The 23,635-nt window shown below is 41.1% G+C and overlaps 1 protein-coding gene across 3 annotated transcripts in view; it reads left to right on the top strand.

Moving 5' to 3' along the window:
* The first annotated feature begins 937 nt into the window (after window positions 1–937).
* KCNJ3 (potassium inwardly rectifying channel subfamily J member 3) overlaps window positions 938–23,635 on the top strand; it is a 191,053-nt gene continuing 168,355 nt past the window's right edge. For 2 of the 3 annotated variants that reach the window (XM_075609364.1, XM_075609365.1), the window contains exons 1-2: window positions 939–2,480; window positions 17,244–17,460. In XM_075609364.1, coding sequence (XP_075465479.1) covers window positions 1,809–2,480; window positions 17,244–17,460 — 889 coding nt within the window. In that variant the 5' untranslated portion in view covers window positions 939–1,808. Of the gene's footprint in view, window positions 2,481–17,243; window positions 17,461–23,635 lie in introns of all 3 variants that reach the window. The other variant, XM_075609366.1, reaches the window with a different exon arrangement.

The raw sequence follows: 23,635 nt of genomic DNA, 5'->3' as shown, positions 1-23,635 counted from the left end.
GAGAAATGTAAGAAATCTATTAAAATTAGGCTTCTTCATTTTATTAATGTCTAAGAAATCATATCAAAGTACTCAGTGTATTTAATCAAAATAGAGCAAACATTTTGTTTTTCAGGAGAAAGCTGCAATTCGATACACTCCCTAAAAGCATACAAATGAAATGTGTTAGGTTTAGACGCATATGTACATGTCATTCGCCTATGTTCATGCAACTTTGTATTTGTGGTTGCACCTACTGTACAGGTATGGATCGAGACACTAACATAGGTACTGTAGGACAGTCCCAAGGACAGAGAAAAGAGCTTCCGAACGGAGGAGGTCAGGTGTCTCTCTCCCACAGCTCAGACCACAGTTGCAGCGTTACAAGCTTCTGTTCATTTTCCCACACCCCCTCGTCCACTCCCACAACAGCTTCTGCAGCGGCCGGGGTGGGGGGGAGGTTTCGGTAAGAGAGACACAACCTCTCTGAGCTGCAGAGGTCACCTAACTTCACTCCAAAAGTTGGTGGTGGGTGACATATCAGCCTGTGTAAAAGTTAGGGGGACGTTTCCCTCCTGGTCTCCATTGACTGCGCCTTTGTATGTCTTAAATATATACAATATATGTTCCTGTGCTAGTGTTTCATTGGGATTGTCATTGTGCATGTGTATGCATTTGTACATGTGCATGTGTTCGTTTTTTTTTTTTTTTTAATGTATTTATTTGAAAATGTGTCTCATGGCAAGTCCCCCTATAGTGTGTGTGCGCCTATGTACTGTATTGGCACTGCAGGATCTGTAAGAGCCCATCCACATGGGGAGTGGAGAAATGAAACAAGCAGGGAAGAAAGGAGCAGGCGGAGCCAGCGATCGCTGCAGCTGATCACACGCAGCAGCACTCTATCTCCATTCTGCACATACTCTCAACAATCAGGATACTCCTTCCCCCCCCCCCCCCCCCTCCAAAAAAAAAAAAAAAAAGAACTCTAGTAATTTCCACTTAACCTGGGTCTATTAACGTCTGCAACCTCACCGTCGGAAACACCAAGATCCCCCTGCAAGAGGAATCAAGGCACAGCAATGTGAGCAAGATCTGCTGATAGGATCATTAGTGCTTTTGTTACCAACATCCCAGGGAGCGAAGAGTGTGGGCTGCTTGGGCAACCTCACTGCTACAATCGTTACAGAAGGAGATGCGAGGATCATTAGAGCAAAACGGCAGAACAGTTCTGCTTTGGTGATCTTCAGTTTGGGGGAGGGAGGGGGCTCTGCTGCTGCGATTTCTGGACTGGACCTGAGCTTGATCCTATGTGCATTTTGTTCATTGGTAGTTTTAATCAAGAAGAGGGTTTCCTGAAACCAATCCAGGCAGCTGGGGACTTTTATGCAAATGGATATCCGACCTGGAGGGTGAAGGACTGTATCTGACTCCTTCAATCAGCTAGCTGCTCTGTCATTTGTATTTTTATTTTTTTCCATTCTGCATCCCAACTTCTAGGCAACATCAAGCCTGCGGGAGATGCTCTGCTGCAGAACCCGAGCCAAAGGATAAGGATCTGGGGGTGAGATCGTTTGTATTGTGTTCCTGAAAGGAGAAATTAACGTAGTCAATCAATTCGGTGGTCCAGTGTAAAAAAAAAAAAAAAGGCTTCAATGGATCATCATGGCCGGGCTATCTGTTTTATAGACGGGACTGAGTAGGCGATCATTACTTTAAAAGCAATAGGGACAAAGGCTGAAGCAAAACGACTGCAAAGACTAGGAAGAAAAAACTCAATCTGACATTGATTTCCATATCCATTTCACCTGGCTGTTTTTTTCCCCCATATTATGTCGGCTCTCCGAAGGAAATTTGGGGACGATTATCAGGTAGTGACCACTTCATCCAGTGGGTCCGGGTATAACCAAGCTTCTCCCAAAAAGAAAAGGCAGAGGTTCGTGGAGAAGAACGGCCGGTGTAATGTCCAGCATGGCAACCTGGGGAGCGAGAGCAGCAGATATCTCACTGATTTATTTACCACCCTTGTAGATCTGAAATGGCGTTGGAACCTATTTATTTTCATCCTGACTTATACCGTAGCGTGGCTCTTTATGGCATTAATGTGGTGGGTAATTGCCTACATAAGAGGGGACCTGAATAAAGCACACGATGAAAATTACACACCTTGCGTGGCCAATGTCTACAACTTTCCATCAGCTTTTCTCTTCTTCATTGAGACAGAAGCCACCATCGGTTATGGGTTCAGGTACATCACTGACAAGTGCCCTGAAGGGATAATCCTCTTCCTCTTCCAGTCCATCCTAGGCTCCATAGTAGATGCCTTTTTGATCGGCTGTATGTTTATTAAGATGTCTCAACCCAAGAAGAGAGCTGAGACTCTGATGTTCAGCGAGCATTCTGTGATCTCTATGAGAGATGGCAGACTCACTCTGATGTTCAGGGTGGGCAACCTTCGCAACAGCCATATGGTCTCTGCTCAGATCCGTTGTAAATTGCTCAAAGTAAGTATTTGTCAGAGTTTATTTTTAGTGGGATGAGGAGTAGTTGGTATTAACTAGACCAGGGGTGGCAAACTCCAGACCTCAAGGGCCACAAACAGGTCAGGTTTTCAAGATATCGCTGCTTCAGCACAGGTGGCTCAATCAGTGGCTCAGTCATCCTGACTGAGCCACTGATTGAGCTACCTGTGCTGAAGCTGGGATATCCATAATACCTGGCCTGTTGGTGGCCCATGAAGAGTGGACTTGGCCACCCCTGATCTAGACAAACAAAACGTGCCCATCATCAACTGTTGACATAGCCATGTGCTCTCTGTCCACTTTAGTCCTGTGGCTACAAGAGTGCTCAGGTTAAACCCAGGCCTTATGTATTGAAGGTCTGTTGCATCCATCTAGTAATCATTTTACAATTAACGTATTTTCAGCAATATAATATTACAGATGACCGAGAAGTGATGGGGAAATATAGATTAATGATAGAAGGACCTGAACACCACATTTCTCTTCCAACTCCAGACAATAATTTGTTAAGGAAACCTGAGAATGCTTAATATACCAATATGGTATGATCACACTTTCAACCAAAGCTTCTTCTGTTTTTTTGGGGGAATATGGGGCACCTAAACAAATATTGTTAAAGTATTCATAATAATTGCTTCTGGTTCTGACAGATCCTATCTAATGCCCAATACATCCTTTTAAAACAAATATAGACTCCCCACTGGACTACTCTTGGTTGCTTGGTTTACAAGGCAGCTGAAGGCAGCACAACAGAAAGTCTGAGTTGACAAAGGCCTATATTTTGATGCTACTTTGTCATATGTACTTTAGGACAAAGATGTGTGTTAGCTAAAAGTATATAGGATAATCTCTATTATTATACACAGCAAAATATTAATTTTCAATATTGACACCTATTCCTATTTGTCAGCTGCATGCATAACCCATAATTAAGCTTTATCTGGTGCAATCACATAATTTGAGGCTCCTAAAAGTCATAAATATGTTGAAATGTTATTTGTTAAGCATATTAAGTCAGTAATGTACTGTGTCAGGAGACTGCAAAGTGATAGGTATTGAATCATGGGCAAAATTTTATCTATTTTTGGGGGAAAGCAGCTTTTTAGCCCCTAGGAAGGACACCTTTGTGTCAGTGATGGTTTTGAAGGCGTCTATTGAGCTTCATTTCTTTCCCATTAGACATTGTGTAAAATAAACAGTTTGCAATTTTTTTTTGCAGACAGAGAGCCGCTTATCCCTGCAGTTGTTCAGCCATCTTCATTTCACCTTTAGTTGTACCCCAAAATCTTTAAAGTTAAATAACGCAATTTCCTTAGAAAACAGCTACTCGCAACCTGGTTGTTGGGCAATATTCATGGTAACAAGATATAGCACTGCCCTTAACTCATTCAGTGTTGCGGACCCTCCAACAATTAATACTACCTTGCTACTTATGGTGAATCCTGGTTGATTTTTCTCTAAGGGAGTAAATATTTAGCTGGTTGCTCATTTATACACCCATCCATGTTAGCTCAACAAATTTGTTTGCTCATCTAACCTTCTGGCATAATGATCCACTGGAGTCCCACTGTTTGTGTCTATATTTTCTTGGTCAAACTTCCACTACATTGATATGTGGTGTGATCTCTGTCACCTATTTTTTAGTACATTATTTTTTAATTCTCACCTGCCCATTCCATCTCTGACCAGGATTGAAAATTCACATTAGAAAATACGTTGTTGCCTGTTCAAACTGCAGCATCATCTTTTTTTTTATTAGCACCCATAGAATGATACGTAGAGAGGTTTTCTTTAGTCTTGTTGAGTTGTGTAAAATTAACAAATATATTATTAGAATTGGTGTGATCTTGTTCAGACGTTAGTGTAAAAGTGCTGCAAGCATTAATTTTGTTCTAGCAAAAAAACGGTGTCAAGTATTTCAATGCTATAGTAGTAGATGGCCCTGCTATGTGTTGTAGGCACTGAGGTACTGTAGGAATAAAATAACTCCAAGATTTGCAGTTTAGTTGCTCATTTTTAGAGGTCACTCATTGTTTATTTAATTATACATGGTTCAGGGTGCCCATTATAATAGACTATCTGCCTTCCAGCATACAGTATATACTGTATCATAGAACTGCAAAGTGATGGGTATTGAGTACATTGTGTCATGGGCAAAGTTTTAGCTATTGGGGGGGGGGGGGGGAAGCAGCGTTATTAGCCCCATGGAGACCTTTGTGGCAGTGATGGGTTTCAAGGGATCCATTGAGCTGAATTTCTTTCCCATTTCTTTCCCATTAGACATGGTGTTAAATGAGTGACATTGTATATATTAACTCCCTGTTTAAAATGCTCAACACACACATAGATCATTAAGTAGTTGTACCCAGTATATTCCTTAGGAGCAATAAGCCCTGTTCATTATCTGTATGGGGAGGAAGCACAATTAGAAAAGCTTAAAAAGGAGCCTGCTGACCACTCACTTGCGAATACCCATAGCTTTCTCAATTATAAAATAAAGAAAGGCAATTCTCCTGACATGCATCTGCAAGATATGCTTGGACAACAACAGCAGACAGAATAAATTCCGCTACTCATAACAACCGCATATATTAAGGGACTACTGTATGTATAAAAGGGGCCTAAATTGACCTGTTTGCCATAAATGTGATGCTTAGGGCAGATTCTTTATACGATGTATTGTATCAAACCCTGATCCGACAACTGCTATTTAAGTCAATGGTAGTTAATGCTAAATCGGGGTGTGATACCCTGCATCAGACCTCATTGAAGCCCGATGTTAGAGAAGAATTGTGGATATGCATCATGAGAAATCAATGTATGGAAATAATTTTCACCTCTTTTGACCAATGTGCATCAACTTTAGATTGAGGACAGAGATTATTGGAGAAATTAGCAGATGCATATTTTATAATCGGATGTTAAATCTAAACTGACGTAAACTTGTTTTATACATTTGGCAGAGACATAGTTAAAAAAAATATTATTCCTATTATTCTTGATTTTCGTGTCTAGATGCACTTACTTTATCTTTTTAATTCGTCCCCAAAAATTCTGCAATTCAGCAAAGTTATCTTTCATGCTGTATTTTCTTTTTTTAATTCATGTTGATACTTTGTAGCTTGTTGTCCAGGAGGTATTGTATTATTATAGTATGTAGGAAAACAAATCTGTAGTATCTTTTTCTAACTTAACTCAAACTTTAGATCCAAACCTTTAGAGTTGCAGTTTCCCCTCAAAATTATCTATTTTGAAATACCTTTTAAAGCAAAGCAGCAGTCCAAGCTGCTGTTTTTTTATTTTATTTTTTCCACTTGAATATGTGCAGCAATACAATCCACACAATGATAAGTAATAAGCTAATTTGCTGATTGATCTGTTCGGATCAGTCGACAAAGATTCGGCTCAGGGGTTCAATTAATGTCTGTCAGTGCAGCAGAAGAGGATCATAGATGCAAAGTTCTGTGGGGAAGAACATGCGACCTGGCAGTTACTAGATACAATTGGTGCACTGCTAGAGAGAGGACAGGGCTCAAAAAGGGGTATGCCACAGCCTGTTTCAGAAGAGGAAGGGGATGTGACTTTGTAAATGGTTGCTATAGAAACAAAAAAATGCTTGTTACATTATAATACATTAAAATGTAATTCAGAATTTTGTTTTTAAATGCTGCAAGTATTTCCTCATAGTACAGAACATTTTTTTTTTAAACCCACACATGTACAGTAGGATATTGCTTGGTCTACATCTTTAAACCTCCTTCTTTTATTTCTATTTTCTAGCCTTATTACATTTTTATTTTTAAGGGCCCAAAGCCTGCAGGAAAGTGTTCACATGGCAACTTTTGTTGTTTATTCTCATTCTCCCCTCCACAAGGCTGCCCAGAGCTTAAAGCAGAAAAACGTGACATCTTATGTGTTTTATTTAATATATCAGTTCTGTAGTATTAGATAATAGTAAATATTTGTTTTTTTTATTCAATTCGTAATGCCTTTTTAAAGAGTTTTAATGTACTGAGGATCCTTTTTGATTTTTTTTTTAAAGCAGGTTTTAGCCCAACTCCCCAGCAGTGCAAGATATTTGTAACACTTTCCTGTTTGTGATACAGTATGTTGCCAATATTCCCAGCAGTTTGAGCTGCAAACTGTAACAATAGTAAATATTGCTGTAGTAATATAAGGATACATTGTACAGTAGGTGCTAAGTTACACTGACCTGAATGATTGATTATAACTGAAAGGCACCTATTTAGTTAGGCACTCAATCAGGATTTTTACAGATTTATAACAGGAGCACCAAACGATTGCCAGCTTTGGTAACAATGTAGAATTATACATTGTCACATGCTTTACATATGAAAAAAATAAAAAGGGGGGAATGTAGTATTGCTGCTTTAATTCCGAGTAAACTACAAAGGATCTTATCAGAAAAATGTCTTCCTCTTCTGAGATAAAGTTCCTGGAGGTTTATTAATGTCACCAAGTAAGAAGTGCTCAGCAACCATATTCATTTATGTTTTGAGCTTTGTAGAGGGGTAAAAACTAGAAGTTACAACAGACACGTCCTGTACACCAGGGTGCGCGAGATTTTTTTGGAGGGGACGCGGGCGGTTGCAGACGTCCCATGCTCTTCCCCAAGGCGTTAAAATTAAATGCCGGGGAACCGGGCGAGGCCTCTGCAACCTCTACTTACCAAAATTCAGCCGGCTCAGGACACGTCCCCATGGCAACACTGCGTCAAATGACGCCACAGGGTCATGTGACGTCATTCCACATGAGCGTTGCAATGGGAACGTGACGTCAAATTACGCTGCAGCGTCATTTGACGCCGAACTGTGGTAAGGTGGGGAGCAAGAACGGAGGGGAGGAGGCAGGGGGGCACAGCAAGAAAAGTTTGCTCACCCCTGCAGTATACACTATGGCGAGGGAATCTTTAAAAATAAAAAATAGTCACGAAGGGGGAACTGCCCCTTTCAAATATATATATGAGATGTTGCTGTTATTCACTCCACAAAGGCACAAACCTCTTCTTTAAACACACTACAATTCTTCAACAAAGCAAAGCAAAAAGCTAATATATTAGATTACCAAATGCAGGTTGTGCTGCTATATTTATACAGTATTTTGAAAATAAAATAAGTCTAGATGCTTTGTGTATGTATGTAAGTATGTGTGTTATATATATATATATATAATATTATTATTATTTTTTACATTTACAGGGTAATTGCACCCACTACCATTATGGTCAGATTTATTTTAGGATATTCTGCGTTATCACAACCATTGAATCCTGGGCAATCTCTGATATGTTTTTACGTTATAACGCAATACTGTATATTGTGTTGTCAGTAGGTAAAATGAAGCTGGCTACATCTGTACTTGTTGCTATTTTTTGCTCCAATATTATACCAGTTTTGCACTGGGAAAACTTTTATATATTATCCACAGTCTTTGTTTTTGCCCTACAAGTTTTCAAAGCCAGAATGTGTTGTGTTATCCAGATGTTAACTTCCATTTCATTGACATGGTTTTTAAGGGGAAGGGAGGTAAATGCATTTAACTAAACACCAATTAGCGAAGAATGAAGCTTTTGTTTCTATCTGTGGAAAGAGTGCATGTTTTGGTGGATTACATTTTTGTGTAATAATAAAATAATACTACAAACATTGCGTGGCTGTTTGGGAAATGGTGCTGGACATAGAAATTTTTAACTGAACAGATTCAACAACTCAGAGCTCTTAATTGCAAAACATTTAGAAAATCACATCAGTTGTTATATCAAAATAATGCAAATAAAAATATCACTGGTGAGCACATTGACATGTCTCAGAGAGTCTACAACCCTGCTTTTCCCCATTATCTCTTAGCATACAGTGCTTCCACTGCAGCAAGGGATTCTGGGAAATGACATGCAAATGAGCACACAATGTCACCTTTTGCTTCTTATCCATTTTCACATGGACTCCTATAAGCTGATCCCTGCTTTATTGCACAGTCTGGTTTAAAAAAAAAAGCATAGCCGGTAAACCTACTCACAGACAACTGTCTCATCAGTGTGAGGTTGGTTTTAGTCTACGGACTTTGCAATAACAAAGTAATGCGCACCTACTTCTTCTCTAACTAGTTTTTGCAAATCAAGTATTTCCCCATGACCATAACTAGAGATGGCCAAATCCATTTCCCAGATGTTCTCGCATTTTCTCCCCAAAATCCGTTTCACCGTGTAAAATCCACAAACGGAGTTGGTCGGTTTTAATCCGTGTGGATTCATCAAAAACCGCCGTTGGATACAATCCGTTGACGGATTTGAAGAATCCAATCCGCGAATTCAGCAACTTGTTGGCGGATTCTTACAAATACGCCTACGGATTGCAGATATCCGCGGTGTATTGCCAATAATAATAATAAACATTCTGCAAAATGCAAATTTCCCTTTTTGAGAATGATCCGCGGACCAAAGGGACCGGCCGATCCTCTGCGGATCCAAATCCACCCCAAAAATGTGCCGTTCTCTAACCATAACACCAACGAATCAGCTGGTCCTTCAAAAGTAGAATAGCAAGGAAGCAATAGTATATTAATATAGTGTTCTTAACTATTTTGATGCATGTTTGATTAGTACCCAATTTCTTAGGTACAGTACATGAATGTGTACTAGTTTACAACATACACTACAATGTGGAATAAGGCTAAGGCCCCGGTATCTCCTCTGCAAAGCGCGCTCGCGAGATTGGCAGCGCGTGCAGCCGATTACCTGGTCTGCAGCTCACTGCAGGCAGAGAGACTGGGGGGGCGTGGCGGGGGAGTGACGGGGGCGCAGCCATGATGTCACCCGGCAGGTTCACCCTCTTTGGCTGAACCGCCGGGGGGCGTGCCGTATCGCTCGACGCGAGTCCTGCTCTCAATTCTATTTAGAGCAGGAGCAGCTCTCGCCCCAGCGCTGCGGCCCCGCAGCGGGCCCGGCGCCATTGAGGTGAGGACTCTCGTCCGTGCAGCGTCCGCCACAGCGGACGCTGTAGTAGGCAGCGGGGTCAAGGCCTTAGGTAATGCAGTGTAACTGCAGCTCAAAGGGGCCATGGATGTTAAGGAGAATGCCCCATGACTGCAGTGACGGAACCTGCTGGTGCAGTTCAGGAAGTTAAATCATTTTAATATTGCAGGAGGTGCCCAGGTATTGGGTGAGGGTTTAGGGGTGTGGGATTAGCAGAGGGTTGAAAAAGGTGGTAACAGGCCGCAGGTTACAGGGGTGGCCAACTCCAGTCCTCTAGGGCAGGGGTGTGCAAACTGGGGGGCGCGTGAGATCGTCTGCGGTGGGCACGGCAGTTACAGAGGCCCGCGCTCTTCCCGAAGGCATTTAAATTAAATGCTGGGGGAGCGGTGAAAGGCCTCTGTAACTTCATTTACCTTGGCTCAGACGGCTTCTGGCGACGCGGCAAGGTGACGTCAGAATGCCGGAGCCAAAGCAAGGAGGGGGGGGGGCGTGAATAGGGGGGGAGAGCCGGCAGGAGGGCACAGGGGAGAAAGATTGTGCACCCCTGCTCTAGGGCCACCAACAGGTCAGGTATTCAGAATTTCCCTGCTTCAGCACAGGTGTCTCAGTCTTTGATTGAGACACCTGTGCTGAAGCAGGGATACCCTGAAAACCTGACCTGTTGGTGGCCCTTGAGAACTGGAGTTTTCCAGCCCTGTCCTATTAGGGCCCATGCCCTCTGAGACGGGGAAAAACCTATGTCATTAATATTAACCTTTTGAGACACACTGCTTGCAGGCCACAATGGCACTGGGTGAGTTGTAGGGATCATCCCCTTTCATGTAAGTATTGGTGAGCTGTGCACTAAGATTTTAATTGAAACATTTTTATGTCAAAATGTCAGTGCTAAAAAGAAAAACAAACCTTTAAAAAAATCTGTGTCCTATGTTTGACGACTTCATACAGTACATGAGACGCATGATTTGTTTGATTTTTGACGAATCCCTCATGTTAAATACCAAAACGATACAATTTAAATTTAACCGAATTATGCATATATTTTAAATAAGAACAAGAGATCGAACGCAAAAATACTGTATATTAACACAGTGTATACTTAGTAATAAATGTTCCGATGGCTGGTAGATAGTCCTGTGATGGGTGTCGCAAAGGTTGTGGTTTCGATCCAAATCCACTATAGTTGTAGTAGCAAAAAAGGGGTCCGATGTGAACTCTCATCCAGTTCAATGGAAAAAACAAAAGAGAACACAGATAGTGTAATACTGCTATGAATAAGTAAATGTAGAAAATATGATAATTTTACTCACATTTTATGTGAGTAATACAGGCATTTCGGTTGTTTCAAAGTAACCAACTTGTAAGTCCTTGGAGGCAGTCAGACACAGTGGTATGGAGACACAGGGAGGGTGGGGGGGATAGGGGTGTAGAAATGCTTCTGCACATGCGCAGAATACAATTCGGCACATGTGCAGTCACTTCCGTTATTTTTTTTGTAACCATTTTCGGTTTTTCTCCCTATGAGATTTTTTGGGATAGCAGTGCCACGAAATAAGTTTCACTTCAAAACAGATACCTACTACCTTTGGTCCCAGAACTTCTGGAAAGGCTAAGATATGCTAAGTTCTTTACATAGCTTGATCTCCGGAGAACTTACAATTGAATTCATATCTGACTCGGGATGAGTGGAAAATTGCCTCCGAACACGCTGTGGGCATTATGAATACATGGTTACGCTCCTACCACATTTCAGCTTTTATCAATGATGCTCTTTGAGATCTCCTGTACCAGTTTGGGGTTGCTTGCCTGGATGATATACTGATTTTCTTGGATAACATTCAGGATCATCAAAAACATGTCCGAGTTGTCTTGGAACATCTCCGTAGATATCACTTATCTATAAAATTAGAGAAATGGGAGTTTGAAAAGACATGTATGCAATTTCTTGGTTATATCATTTCCCCTGAAGGGTTAGTATGGATTCTAGTAAGATTCATGCCATTGTGGAATGACCAATTCCAAAGAACAAAAAAAGATATCAGAGGTTTGTGGGCTTTGCGCATTTCTATAGAAGCTTCATAAACAATGCATCTGGTCTAATTTCTCCTGTTACCCGACTCATTCGAAAAGATGTTCCCTTTTAGTGGTCACCAGAAGCTAATTCAGCCTTTGAGTGACTGAAGGCAGTCTTTTCTTCTGCTACTGTCCTAATTCATCCAAACCCTGAACTTCCATTCATAGTGGAAGTCGATGCTTCTGACTCTCCCATCGAAGCCATTCTTTCTCAAAGGATTGGACCAAAAATGCTCTTTCAACCTCGTGCGTTTTTTTCTTATCAAATGTCTTCAGCAGAGAAGAATTCTGACATTGAGAGCAAGGAAGTCTTTGTGATTAATTCTGCTTTTTCTGAATAGAGACATGTTTTTTAGAAGAGCGACTCAACTGGTAACTGTCCTTACTGATCATCGGAACTTAGAGTTTATTTGATCAGCAAAAAGACTGTCTGCCCAACATGCCTAGTGGGCTCTATTTTTTTCATGTTTCAATTTCCTGATTTGTTACCGCCCCAGTTCTGCGAATGGGAAAGCAGATGCTCTATCAGGTGGTTTCCCAATTCTTCAAGTTCTGAACGTGAAGAAACCATTCTGCCTAATAATCATTTCCTTGGTGTCACCTTTTCTTCTGATCTTCTCTCGTACTCTATTAAGAGAAAATATTCTGATGAACTATTCCTACCTAACCCCCCGCAGGATGTCTATTTAGCTTTGCAAGACGACCTCTGGATCTTCCAAAAATGCCTGTTTGATCCAGGATGCATAAGATTGTAGATTCTACTGCTTGTGCATGATTCTCAACCTGCCAGCCATCTGGGTATTCACAAGACACAGGAACTTTGTGCCGCTCCTTTTTTGTGGACCAAATTTCAACAAGATTTCCATAACTTTGTACTATTCTTTGAGACTTTTGTCAGGAACAAGACACCTCGTGCCTCCCTTCTGGGTTATTACAGCCATTACCTGTTCATGCCAATGGGGATCCATCTCAATGTCCCTCCTAGTGGAATTGCCTCCATCCAGAGGGAATAATATAATCTTGGTAGTGGTAGATCGTCTCACTAAGATGAGTCACTTCATCGATCACCAACAGTCTCCCTACAGCAGACAAAACTGAATATTTGGACTATTTGATAATCCAGGGAAAGTTCTGCCTTCACAGTGTACCAGATTAAGTTGTATCTGACAATTGACTACAGTTCACATCCAGATTTTGGATGTTTTTGTTCTACCCTGAGAATCAGGCAGAATTTTCACCCACAATCGAATTACCAAATACAGAGGACTAACCAGAATCTTGAACAATACCTGCACTGTTTTGTAAGTTACCTTCAAGATGACTGGACTGAGTTTTTACTTATTGCAGAGTTCGTATAGAACAATACTCAACATAGCTCGATCCAACAGAGTCCATTCTTTGTGAATTATGGCTTTCATCCTACTTTCATTGCCTGCCACCCGGTTTCATGCCCAATTCTGCTGTCTCAGAAAGACTAATTCTGCTGTCTCAGAAAAACTCTCTTCCTTGCAGAAGATTTAAAAAAAACTTTAAAAGAAACTCTTTGAGGGGCTCAGGAACACTATAAAAATAAAGCTGACCAGCACAACACACCTATCCCTGCTTTTCAGGTTGGAGATAAAGTCTGGTGCTCAACCAAGAATCTGCATCTGAAAATTCCCACCTTTAAGCTTTGCCAGAAATTTTATCCTTTCAAGATCTTGTCTCGGATAAGCCCTTTTCCATTCTGCCTGGAACTCCCTGAGTCCATTATAGTTCATCCTGTGTTCCATACCTCTCTGTTGAAACCTTTTTAGGGAGAATCCTTTTTCCTGCACAAATCCTTCCTCCTGATCCCGTCCAGGTTGAGGCTGAAGAAGAGTTTATTGTAGAGAATATCTTGAACTCTAGAGGTAAACTCCAGTAACAGTGTACGGTCCTGAAGAGAGATTGTTGAAGCTGGAGGATAATGTCCATGCTCCATGGCTGGACGGGTTTTCATTAGAAATATCCTACTAAGCCTGGAAAAAGATCATCCGGACGAGGCTTCATGGATGGGGGGAGTAGTGGCAGGGATGTGCCTGGTGGGTCTTGATCCCTGGTCTCTGCATTCCCAGTCTGGAGTTGTACCTGCTTGCCACCATGGCTGTTGCTTTCTTGTTGCTGTTTTTGAAGAGATATATTTCTGAGGCTGCTGATTGCCTGATGTCCAACATCTGTTCACTATGAGCAGCCAGACCTTTATAAACCTCCCCTTCCTCTTCCTGGTTACCTGGTTACAAAAGTTTTTCCCTGTAATCTAGCGTGCTGCCACATCCTGTTTACTGTCTATATGTGTACCAGACCCGATACGGACCTTACTACGTTTGCCATTGCCTGTCCTCTGACCACTGCTACCTGCCTGCTAGCCTGTTTCAAGCAACAGAACTCCAGCCTGTAGTCACTCCCTGTGACAAAGGGGGTTACTGTAGCTCTGTCTGAGGTTTCCTGTCTGGTGTTGGCTCCATATCCTCTGATGCCAAGATCAAATCATCAGAGGAGATGGGGCCGGCAGGACACAGGATACCTTGGAGCTGCAGTTAACCCCTGCAGACCGTGCAACTGCACTGGAGGAGGTAGGGATACTACCTCTTTTCATCCCCACTCCCATGTACACTATCTTCCCCTTCATGTCACATACTAGTCTCCCGTGTCACTTTCTTGTCCCTTGGTCACTCTTTCCTCTCCATGTCTCTTCCCTTGTCACATCCCTTGTTTATCTGCCCCAAGGTCACTCTCCCCCCCATGTCACTCACACGCCTCCCCAACATTGTATTATATATATACAGTATATATATATATATATACAGTATATATATATATATATATGTATATATATATATATATATATATATATATATATATATATATATATATATATATATATATATATATATACATACATACATACATACATACATATATACATATAATCTCTATATCCTTCACTCCAGTGGTGGAGTAGTAATAGCTGGTGATAAGGTCATAAAAATACACAGCATACAATACCTGAAAGGTAAAGAGACAAAAGCACTCAGCAGTTCAGTAATGAAAAAAATGTATTAAAGTACACAAATACTTGCACAAAAAGTCCAACGTTTCGATCCCGGAGAGAGATCTTTATCAAGGGGGGTGCCTGTTAATAGTAATGGATAATGGTTCAAATATATTCTCTTCAACTTACTTTGGAGTGCTGTATCCTTATTCTGAACCGCTGCTTTGGTTGATATATTATGGTTTATTATTGACTTATAATACGTGCACATGCCAATACATTGTTTCCTATGCTAGCAGTTGTGCCTATTGGGTTTTTGATTTATATATTGTGTTGCCCACACCACGTTGCAGTCTCTTTTAGTCCCAATGTAAGGCAGGAAACACTGTAATTTTCTATATGAGGTTTATTTACAGGGATTAAATCATACACTAACAGGCCCACCATCCCTTTAAGTCAAACAAATCATAAAATAAAATACCTATTCCCTTTAGGGAAAGCTAATTACACTGTAGCTGGTCTCCCTCATTACTAGGATGGCCAGCTAAGCTGGTCCCACCCCCAAAACATACCCTGGCAAAAGCAACCATGTACAGTGTCTCAACAATAAAGTGTACACAACAATAAAGTGTTTTCCTTATCTGTTTGGAGCAGACGTCCCCACTTCAGCACGGCCTTGCGTCCTTTCCTCCTAGGGGAACCCGGCCCCATGTGAGCTCAGAGAAACTCTCCTCTGTATGTCCACAGTCAAAGACAGGACATCCCCGCCTCAGCACGGTCTGTCGTCTTTCCTCTTGGATTCAAACCCAGGCAGTTCCAGCGGAGTCTGCGATCTCCATCCAGCGGTTCCAAGGAACTGTGCCAGCCTTACTTGCTGGGGAGCACCTCTCTTTCCCCCTCTCTGGGACAGCAATCTCTCTCTCTCTCTCTCTGTGACTCTCCGCATTGTCTCTCTGGCAGCATGGCAGCTCTCTGTGTTTGTCTTAAACACTTCCTGGTTCACTCAAGGAGTCCATTCTGATTAATTATGCAGCAGCTGTTGCTGGCTACTCTGGGGAAGATTAACTCTGTGTAGACTGGGAAGCACACTTACTGCACTGTTCCAGCACCTCGAGATAAATGATGGTATCACAATAAATATATCTGCAGCACTCGCCAAATGATAATCAAAAGGCATTTATTCCATCTTGCACACCATGTATACAATGGGCGATGTTTCGGACATGTACAGTCCTTTGTTAAGATCCCAGGAGTGCTGGGCTACAGATTCCTATATTCCATACATGTTACTTGGGGCTGGATGTTGATCCTGGCCCTTCTGCGTGCACCTCATGGGAAGCAAAGTACTTATTATCTCAACTCCGGTTATTGAGTGCCCTAGGTATTGTGTATGTATGTATATACATAAAAGGTCTGATGAAATGAAGATAAAGCTCACATTTGGGTAATGTATTTATATATAGTTTGAGATTGGATTGTTATACGTGCATAAATTCAGATTAGAATTTTTTTTAAATATTTCCCCTAATAAAAACAAAAAACAAAGCCAAGACCAAAACAAGTAGTGTTTTGGCAAAACCAAAATCTAAACTATAACAGAAAAATGTTTTAAGAACCAAATTTGAATTCAAACTATAGCATCATTTTTAGATACCAAAGACAAACCGCCCATGAACATGCCTATCATTATTGTTTATATTTCCATTTCATAAAGTAAAAATACTTATGTGTCTCTTTATCCCGCCTCTTCAATTATTTATTTACTTACATTTATTTATTTATTTACATTTGGCAAAATATAGTCCATAATCTTTTTACTGCAATATTATATACAATACATATGTATTCTGAATGTTAATTCTGTACAATGGCATAAACGTATTTTGTTGATGTCAAACTGCAAGAATACAATTGGACAGGACTAATAAAAAGACAAAATACAATTATTTACCAATGTTCTTATAACGCTAGACCCTCTATTTAGTAGATATTCAATTTTGCGGTAAAAGTGTTAATAGTTCAGTGTGTATACTGGCTATAGTAGTTCATGAGGCTGCAAGAAAGTCATACTGTTTAGCATTAAACCAGTCATTCCAAGGATTTAACGACACGTGTATAACAAGTTTATTCCGGTCAGTAGATCATCCCACTGTGATGTAGCCAGAACAGGACAGAAAGTTTGTGGGTTTTTTTTTTTTAACATTGAACAACCTTGTTATGCTGTCATTCTGTTTTTATGTATGTGCTGCTACATGATTCTTAAAATGTTTTGTCTTTACATCTGTTATATTTCCATATATTTACATTCCATACTTGAAAGTCAATGCACCCATTTATAGATCAATAGCTGAAACATACTGTGTGTCTAGTCTGAATAACCAGCTAATGCATATACTCATCCACTGCAGAATATACGCTTTGTAAATTAATCGAATTATGTTGAAAATGAGCGGGTCGGCAATATACTGTTTTACATTGTATAAACGCTGTCGTTTTCTTGAACAACCTTCAGTAATGGAGGTTCTGTCGCATATTCCAGTGTAAAGGGATTAAGACTTGTCACACATAATTGAAAATGTCAGATGTTAGAAAAGATGTGATTTGATGGCTGGCTGTCACAAAAACTGCCATACTAGTGGTCATTTTTCTCTTCTTCTTCATGCTTGTCTAGTCTCGGCAGACACCTGAGGGTGAGTTCCTCCCCCTCGATCAACTTGAACTGGACGTAGGTTTTAGCACAGGGGCAGATCAGCTTTTTCTGGTTTCCCCTCTTACAATCTGCCACGTGATTGACGCAAAGAGTCCCTTCTATGACCTCTCTCAGCGATCCATGCAAACGGAACAGTTTGAAATTGTTGTCATCCTAGAGGGTATTGTGGAAACAACTGGTGAGTAGACCTCATGTCATTATATTTCTAAGCTTGTTTGGAGTATGTAACATTGTATATCACTTACCTAAATAACGTCATTAACTTTCGGGCCTCTTTAAAACTGCGTTGGTACTCACCTCTTATTGAATTTAAATATATAGAATAGGTCATATTTTTATTATAACAAATAAATTGTAACCATTAAGTATCTCCTCGAGGGCTGCAGACAGGCCAGGTTTTCCGGATATCCCTACTTCAGCACAGCTGACTCAATTATTGGCTCAGTATGACTGAGCCACTATTTGAGCCAGCTGTGCTGAAGTAGGGATATCCTGAAAACCTGGCCTGTTTGCGGCCCTCGAGGACTGGAGTTGTGCAGGCCTGAAGTAGAATATCTCATGTATATGTTAGAATATATATATTAGAAAGGAATACTTGTCCTACGTCGGGTACCTTTTGAATTTCGCATTTTAAATGAGTTAGAGTACGATTAGTCATATTTGCTTAGCTGTGCAAAGCTGTAAGGTACCTTACAGTCCAATTAAGTGAATAAGCTGCAAAGTGCCTTATAGTACCGCTGAGTAGTTATGGCTTCATATGTTTTAAAGCTGGGTAAAGTTACAGTACATAGTTGTATAATGGATGTGGTTGAAAGAAGACATACAGTATGTCCAAGTTCAACATATGTTACATTTAGACAGATACTTTATCCTATATTTGTATTTACAGTATTTTGATCCAGAGAAAGGCAAACAAAAAAAAACCAGTGAAACATTATCCATTAATGGCAATCTGATTTCTACCTGGATCGACATTCTTCCTTTGTTTACTTATTTGGTATATCCCTGTATACCTTGTCTTTCTAAAAAGATGTCCAATTTTTTTGTGAAGATATCTATTGTATCTGCCATCACATTGGTAATTAATTCCACTATGTAACTGCCCTTACTTGCAAATAATGTTTTCCTGTGTTGCTGGTGAAATCTCCTTTCCTGCAACTTTAAGGGCTGACTCTGTGTCATTTGTATTGCCTTTGTGATTAATATTTTTTTTTGAAAGCTCCTGTATTGTGCTTTATTGGACATTCTTGGATGTACTTTTATTTTCAAGTATCTAAAAAAAAAAGATATTTGCATATGTTATTATGTTATTTTCAACCCATTTTTATAGTTCTCTCTACTTCACATTTCATTTTAATCCAATTTTAAACATTCCCTGTAACAGTAATGCTATAATAAACAATCACTAATTACTTTTATTTAGCAGAGCTGGAGTAATTTAGTTGTGTTGTGTATTTCAGTGCAGCTTGCTCATACCATCTGTTTTGAATTAAAATGCTGAATAAAAATTGTTAGCAAAAGGCAAACCATTTGATAACAGAGGATGAAGGTATCAATTTAGATATCTATAGCAAGCATTTTTTAAATGATCAGTAGAATGCAAAGTAAAGTAGCAAGTGAGATGCCACAAACTGGATGCTGCTATCATTTGTCACAGGGAAATAGTGGCTCTGCACACCGTACATTGATAGCAATATTTAGAAATCAACATTTTAAAGGACATATCTCTAATAATGTTACAGCCTCATTACATATATCCTGGCATAACTACAGCATAAGTCATTGAGACTGTTTGGTCTCCATTAGATAATACATAATTTGATGGACTAATGGCACCAAAACTCATCTCTAGCCAATCAAAAATTAAAGCAAGAACCTCAAGTGTTGATTAAAGTCATTGATGAGTAATTCTTAGAAATTGTGAACTGCTTTATCATTATTAAAAAATTGCAGATGTGGTGAACATATAGTTGTAATTTTAAATATCCTGTAATAATGTGCTTTGTGGATGACAAGTACATCTTAATGAGCTATCTGTATTTTCATAATGAGGTCATCACTTGAATGGGAAGTAATGAGTCACGTAAGATTTGTTCAATACAGTGTTAATACTACTAGAAATAGTCTGGGGTTAAAATATTTGATAGGTAGCCTACAATTAGGTCTAATGTTGGAATATTCTTACTTTGTGTGAAATAAATAAACATAATTTAGGGATAAACACAGAAATAATCAGATCAAAACCTTTAGCCATGTACTGTAGTTTGCTTGTTTCTGTTTTTGACTGATATGAATCACGTTTATCATGCGTGTACATACTGTAGAAAGGTAAATAGAACAAGTTTTGGCGAGTGCAGTTGACTTGAATGGCAGTTAACACCCGATCAAGTGTGTTAAGTTAACCCACAACAGCTCTTATAAGAGTACATGGCAGATTGCAGGCACCTCTCTGTGGAGGAAATGTATGAGGAGCACTTACAGGTACTTGCTCTTCTTTGGGGTATTCTGCGCTGATTTAATGCTCATTGAGTGATCTGATCCACCAAAATAAGAACTGTGAGCAAACCATTGAGTATTTGCCTGACATTTATGAAATGTGATTTGGGCAGCAGCAAAAGTAAAAAAATAAATAACTCATGTGTGCCTTTGCATCTCTTTCAGAGGTCTCCCAGACCTGCTTCACTCCATTCTCATGTCATACGATCATTAAATGGCAGGCAGGGTTTCTGGGTAAATGGCATGCAAATAAATAGTGTCTCCTTTTAGCTTCTGATCCATTTTCAACATTGATATTTCCCATGAACTTTCGACAGCTTGTACAACAATGTCTGTACTAAGGGAGTGCAAAATAATAAAACCATATCAATGGCCGCCGTTTAATTCTTCAATATTTGTCATTAGTAGTTGTCGTTGTGAATCTGGAAACCTTTGCCAATTTTCTTTTGCACATTTTGCCAAACGTGGTTAATTCAGACCCAGAAAGATGGCTTTTTTTGAGAAAGAGAGAGAAAACCCAGTTACTTATATACCTTGTTATAGTCATCTGTACTCCTCCATGTGGCAAACTTTTTGCAAAGCTTTACATTTTTGGGGGGAAATTTCGAACAAAAAATTGTATGGTAAATGTTCACTTCTCTCCATGTCATGTTGAGCTTGGTTACTGATTGTACATTGTGGAACTGGTTGGGGTTGCAAAATAGAAATAATAAAGTAATGGGTACAGTATATTAGCCACAACTGTGACGGATATCTCTGCATTTAGAGTAATAACCTCTCCTTATTATGTATGTTAATTTCTCTCTCCTCTAATCCTTCTATTTGTCCCTATTCCACACTGGTTGTATCTTTTCTTCTGCTACTGTTTTATCTGTTTTTGTAGTATTTCAAACGACGTACTTTTTAAATTTTACACCGTCACAGATTACAGAAGTGTCGCTGTGGATCTCCTCTTCTCCCTCTACCACTTGCCCTCTCGCCCCCATTTGCCTCTCATCTCTTCAAACCTCTTGCTCCTACTCTTATCACTATACTCACACATTTTCAACTCCTCCCTCTACTCTGGTACATTTCCCTCCTCCTTCAAACATACAACAGTTATGCCCTTACTCAAAATCAGCAAGATTGACCCTATCTGTCTTTCTAATTATCGTCGTCCTGTCTCCCTCCTCCTGCCTTTCACCTCTAAACTCCTTCAATGCCTTGTATTTAATCTCTTGCTCAATTCTCTCACCTCATATTCTCTCCTAGAGCCTCAACAATCTGGTTTTCACGCTGCTCACTCACCAAAACAGCCCTAAAATAACCAATGACCTCCATGCTGCCAAAAACAAAGGTCATTACAATCTGCTAATATTGCTCGACCTCTCTGCAGCCTTAGACACTGTAGACCACCCTCTTCTCCTTCACATTCTCCATACTCTTGGTATTCGTAACTGAGCTTTATCCTGGATTTCCTTTTTACTTCTCCCATCATACTTTCAGTGTCCCGTTTGCTAACACCTCCTCCTCCTCTGACGATCTCTTTGGGCGTACCCCAGGGCTCTGTCCTGGGACCTCTTATCTTTTCTCTGTACACACTATCTCTAGGTGATCTTATGACATCTCTTGGGTTCAAATATCACCTCTATGCTGTCGACACACAAATGAACTTTTCAACCCCTGACCTTACACCTGCTGTACAGACAAGTCTCTGAATGTCTCTCCGCTATATCATCCTGGATGGCCCTCCTCTGACTAAAAGTTAAAATATTAAAGACGGAGCTCCTCATACTTCCTCACAAGCCTGGACCTACTGCACTCTTCTGCATTACTGTTGGCAGCACTATCATACACCCAGAATCACAAGCACACTGCCTAGGTGTGACATTTGACTCCTCCCTCACATTCTCCTCTCATATTCTTGTAGCAGGGTACTTTCCCCCTTACCTTTGAGGAGAACTGGAGCAGCTCCTTGTACTTTATGCAGAGCTGCGGTGGCCAGCTTGGTACACCCAGGGAGCTGCAGGATTCCTATGTGGAAATGGTGCGGCGGCCATTTTGGCACACCCAAAAAGGACTGAAACACAGACACAGAATATCCTAGGTGATTGGGGCGAGTGTGGCAGAGCTGCCTGAGATTGCAGGGGAGGAGGTTGTGTCCGGGGAGCTGGTGGCTTCCCAGGACTAGGCCAGGAACTCCTGTAGGGCCCAGTTAGTTCCCAGAGCCACCACAGCTGAGTTTGCAGGGACGGCCCTAGGTTAGGGGCTGCCCTGTTAGTGCGATTGGCTTGCGGAGCTGCGAATTGGGACGGAGTGCCCAGGTGGACTCCCCAGCCTGGAGGAGAGACACTGCGTTCTGGAAGTAAGGAGCGAGGGGACATTTGTTTGGAGGCCCTGCAATGTGGGATCACGGATGTGGCTTCTGCTTGTTCATCCGGATACCCTGATTATACCGCTGTAACCAGGAAGATATCTACGTGCACCAGGGGAGGGTAGCGCTGCCCTCACATATACATTTGGGATAAGGGAGGTTCTATGGACACCGGGTTCTAGGTGCCAAGGGCATCCCCCTATGTGTTGTGGGGGAACAAGCACCCATACTATGTTCAGTTATTGTGTTAGTGTGTTGCTGTACATGCATACCCCGCATTAACGTACGCAATGGGTCCAGAGCATATATGTAAAGCGAAAATGTACCTAAAGTGAAGCACTACCCTTTTCCCACTTATCGATGCATGTACTGTACTTCAATCGTCATATACGTGCATAACTGATGTAAATAACGCTTGTGTAACAGGCTCTATAGTCTCCCCGCTTGCGCACAGCTTCGGTACAGGTAGGGAACCGGCATTGCTGTTCAGTACGTGCTGACAGGCGCATGCGCGAGCTGCCGTTTGCCTATTGGGCAAAATGTCCTTACTCGCGAGTGTACTTAAAGTGAGTGTCCTTAAACTGGGGTATGCCTGTATATGTTATCAGGATTTGACCTGCCGGTAAAGAGCACTGTTTAGTTACTGCTGTGTGTTGTGTTATTTACTGTACATGTTCCCGTGAGGAGATATTCAGCTTACGCTGGGATCCTCACGGGTGGAGGCGCTGCACCCATTCATCCCAGGCTCCCCAGAAGTGGTGCCTTAGTCCTCCTGTACACCTAACAGGTAGCACCATTGTGCATAACGCCTGCGTTTCCATTAGGGGTAGGGAAGGGGTGTTACATTCACAATGTAGCTAAAACCTGTAGTTTTTTTCTCCAGAACATTGCAAAGATTTGCCCTTTCCTCTGTCACTCTCTACTGCTAAAACTCTAACGCATGCCCTCATTCTCTCCCGTCTCAACTCTTGTAATCTTCTACGGACAGTCCTTCCTGCCTCTCACCTGTTTCCCCTTCAATCTATCCTAAACGCTGCTGCTAGAATCACTTTACTCTCTCCTAAATCTGTCTTAGCGTCTCCCCTGCTGAAATCCCTCTCCTGGCTTCCTATCAAATCCGTATCACACACTCAATTTTCCTCCTCACTTTTAAGGCTTCCCTTCTGTCCCTCCTTACATCTCAGCCCTAATTTCTCGCTATACACTGTCCAGACGTTTGCGTTCTGCTCAAGAATATCTCCTGTCTACCCCTTTTTGTACCCTAAGCCCTCTCTTGCCTAAAAACGTTCTCACTCACTGCCCCAAACCTCTCGAATGCCCTTTCCTCAATATCCGACTAGTGTCTCATAACACACCTCTTTAACAAAGCATATGGGTGGCTGATACTATACACATCATCGACCTTGACCCGTGGCAGACGCACTTAGCAGAACACCCTCCTACTGTCTCTATACGTTCTTCCTATGCATCACTTAGATTGTAAGCTCTTCGGAGCAGGGACTCC

This window comes from Ascaphus truei, chromosome 7, assembly GCF_040206685.1.
Source record: "Ascaphus truei isolate aAscTru1 chromosome 7, aAscTru1.hap1, whole genome shotgun sequence".
NCBI classification, from domain to species: domain Eukaryota; kingdom Metazoa; phylum Chordata; class Amphibia; order Anura; family Ascaphidae; genus Ascaphus; species Ascaphus truei.
Note: the sequence above shows the minus strand (reverse complement) of the source record. Positions and strands in the feature narration are given on the sequence as shown.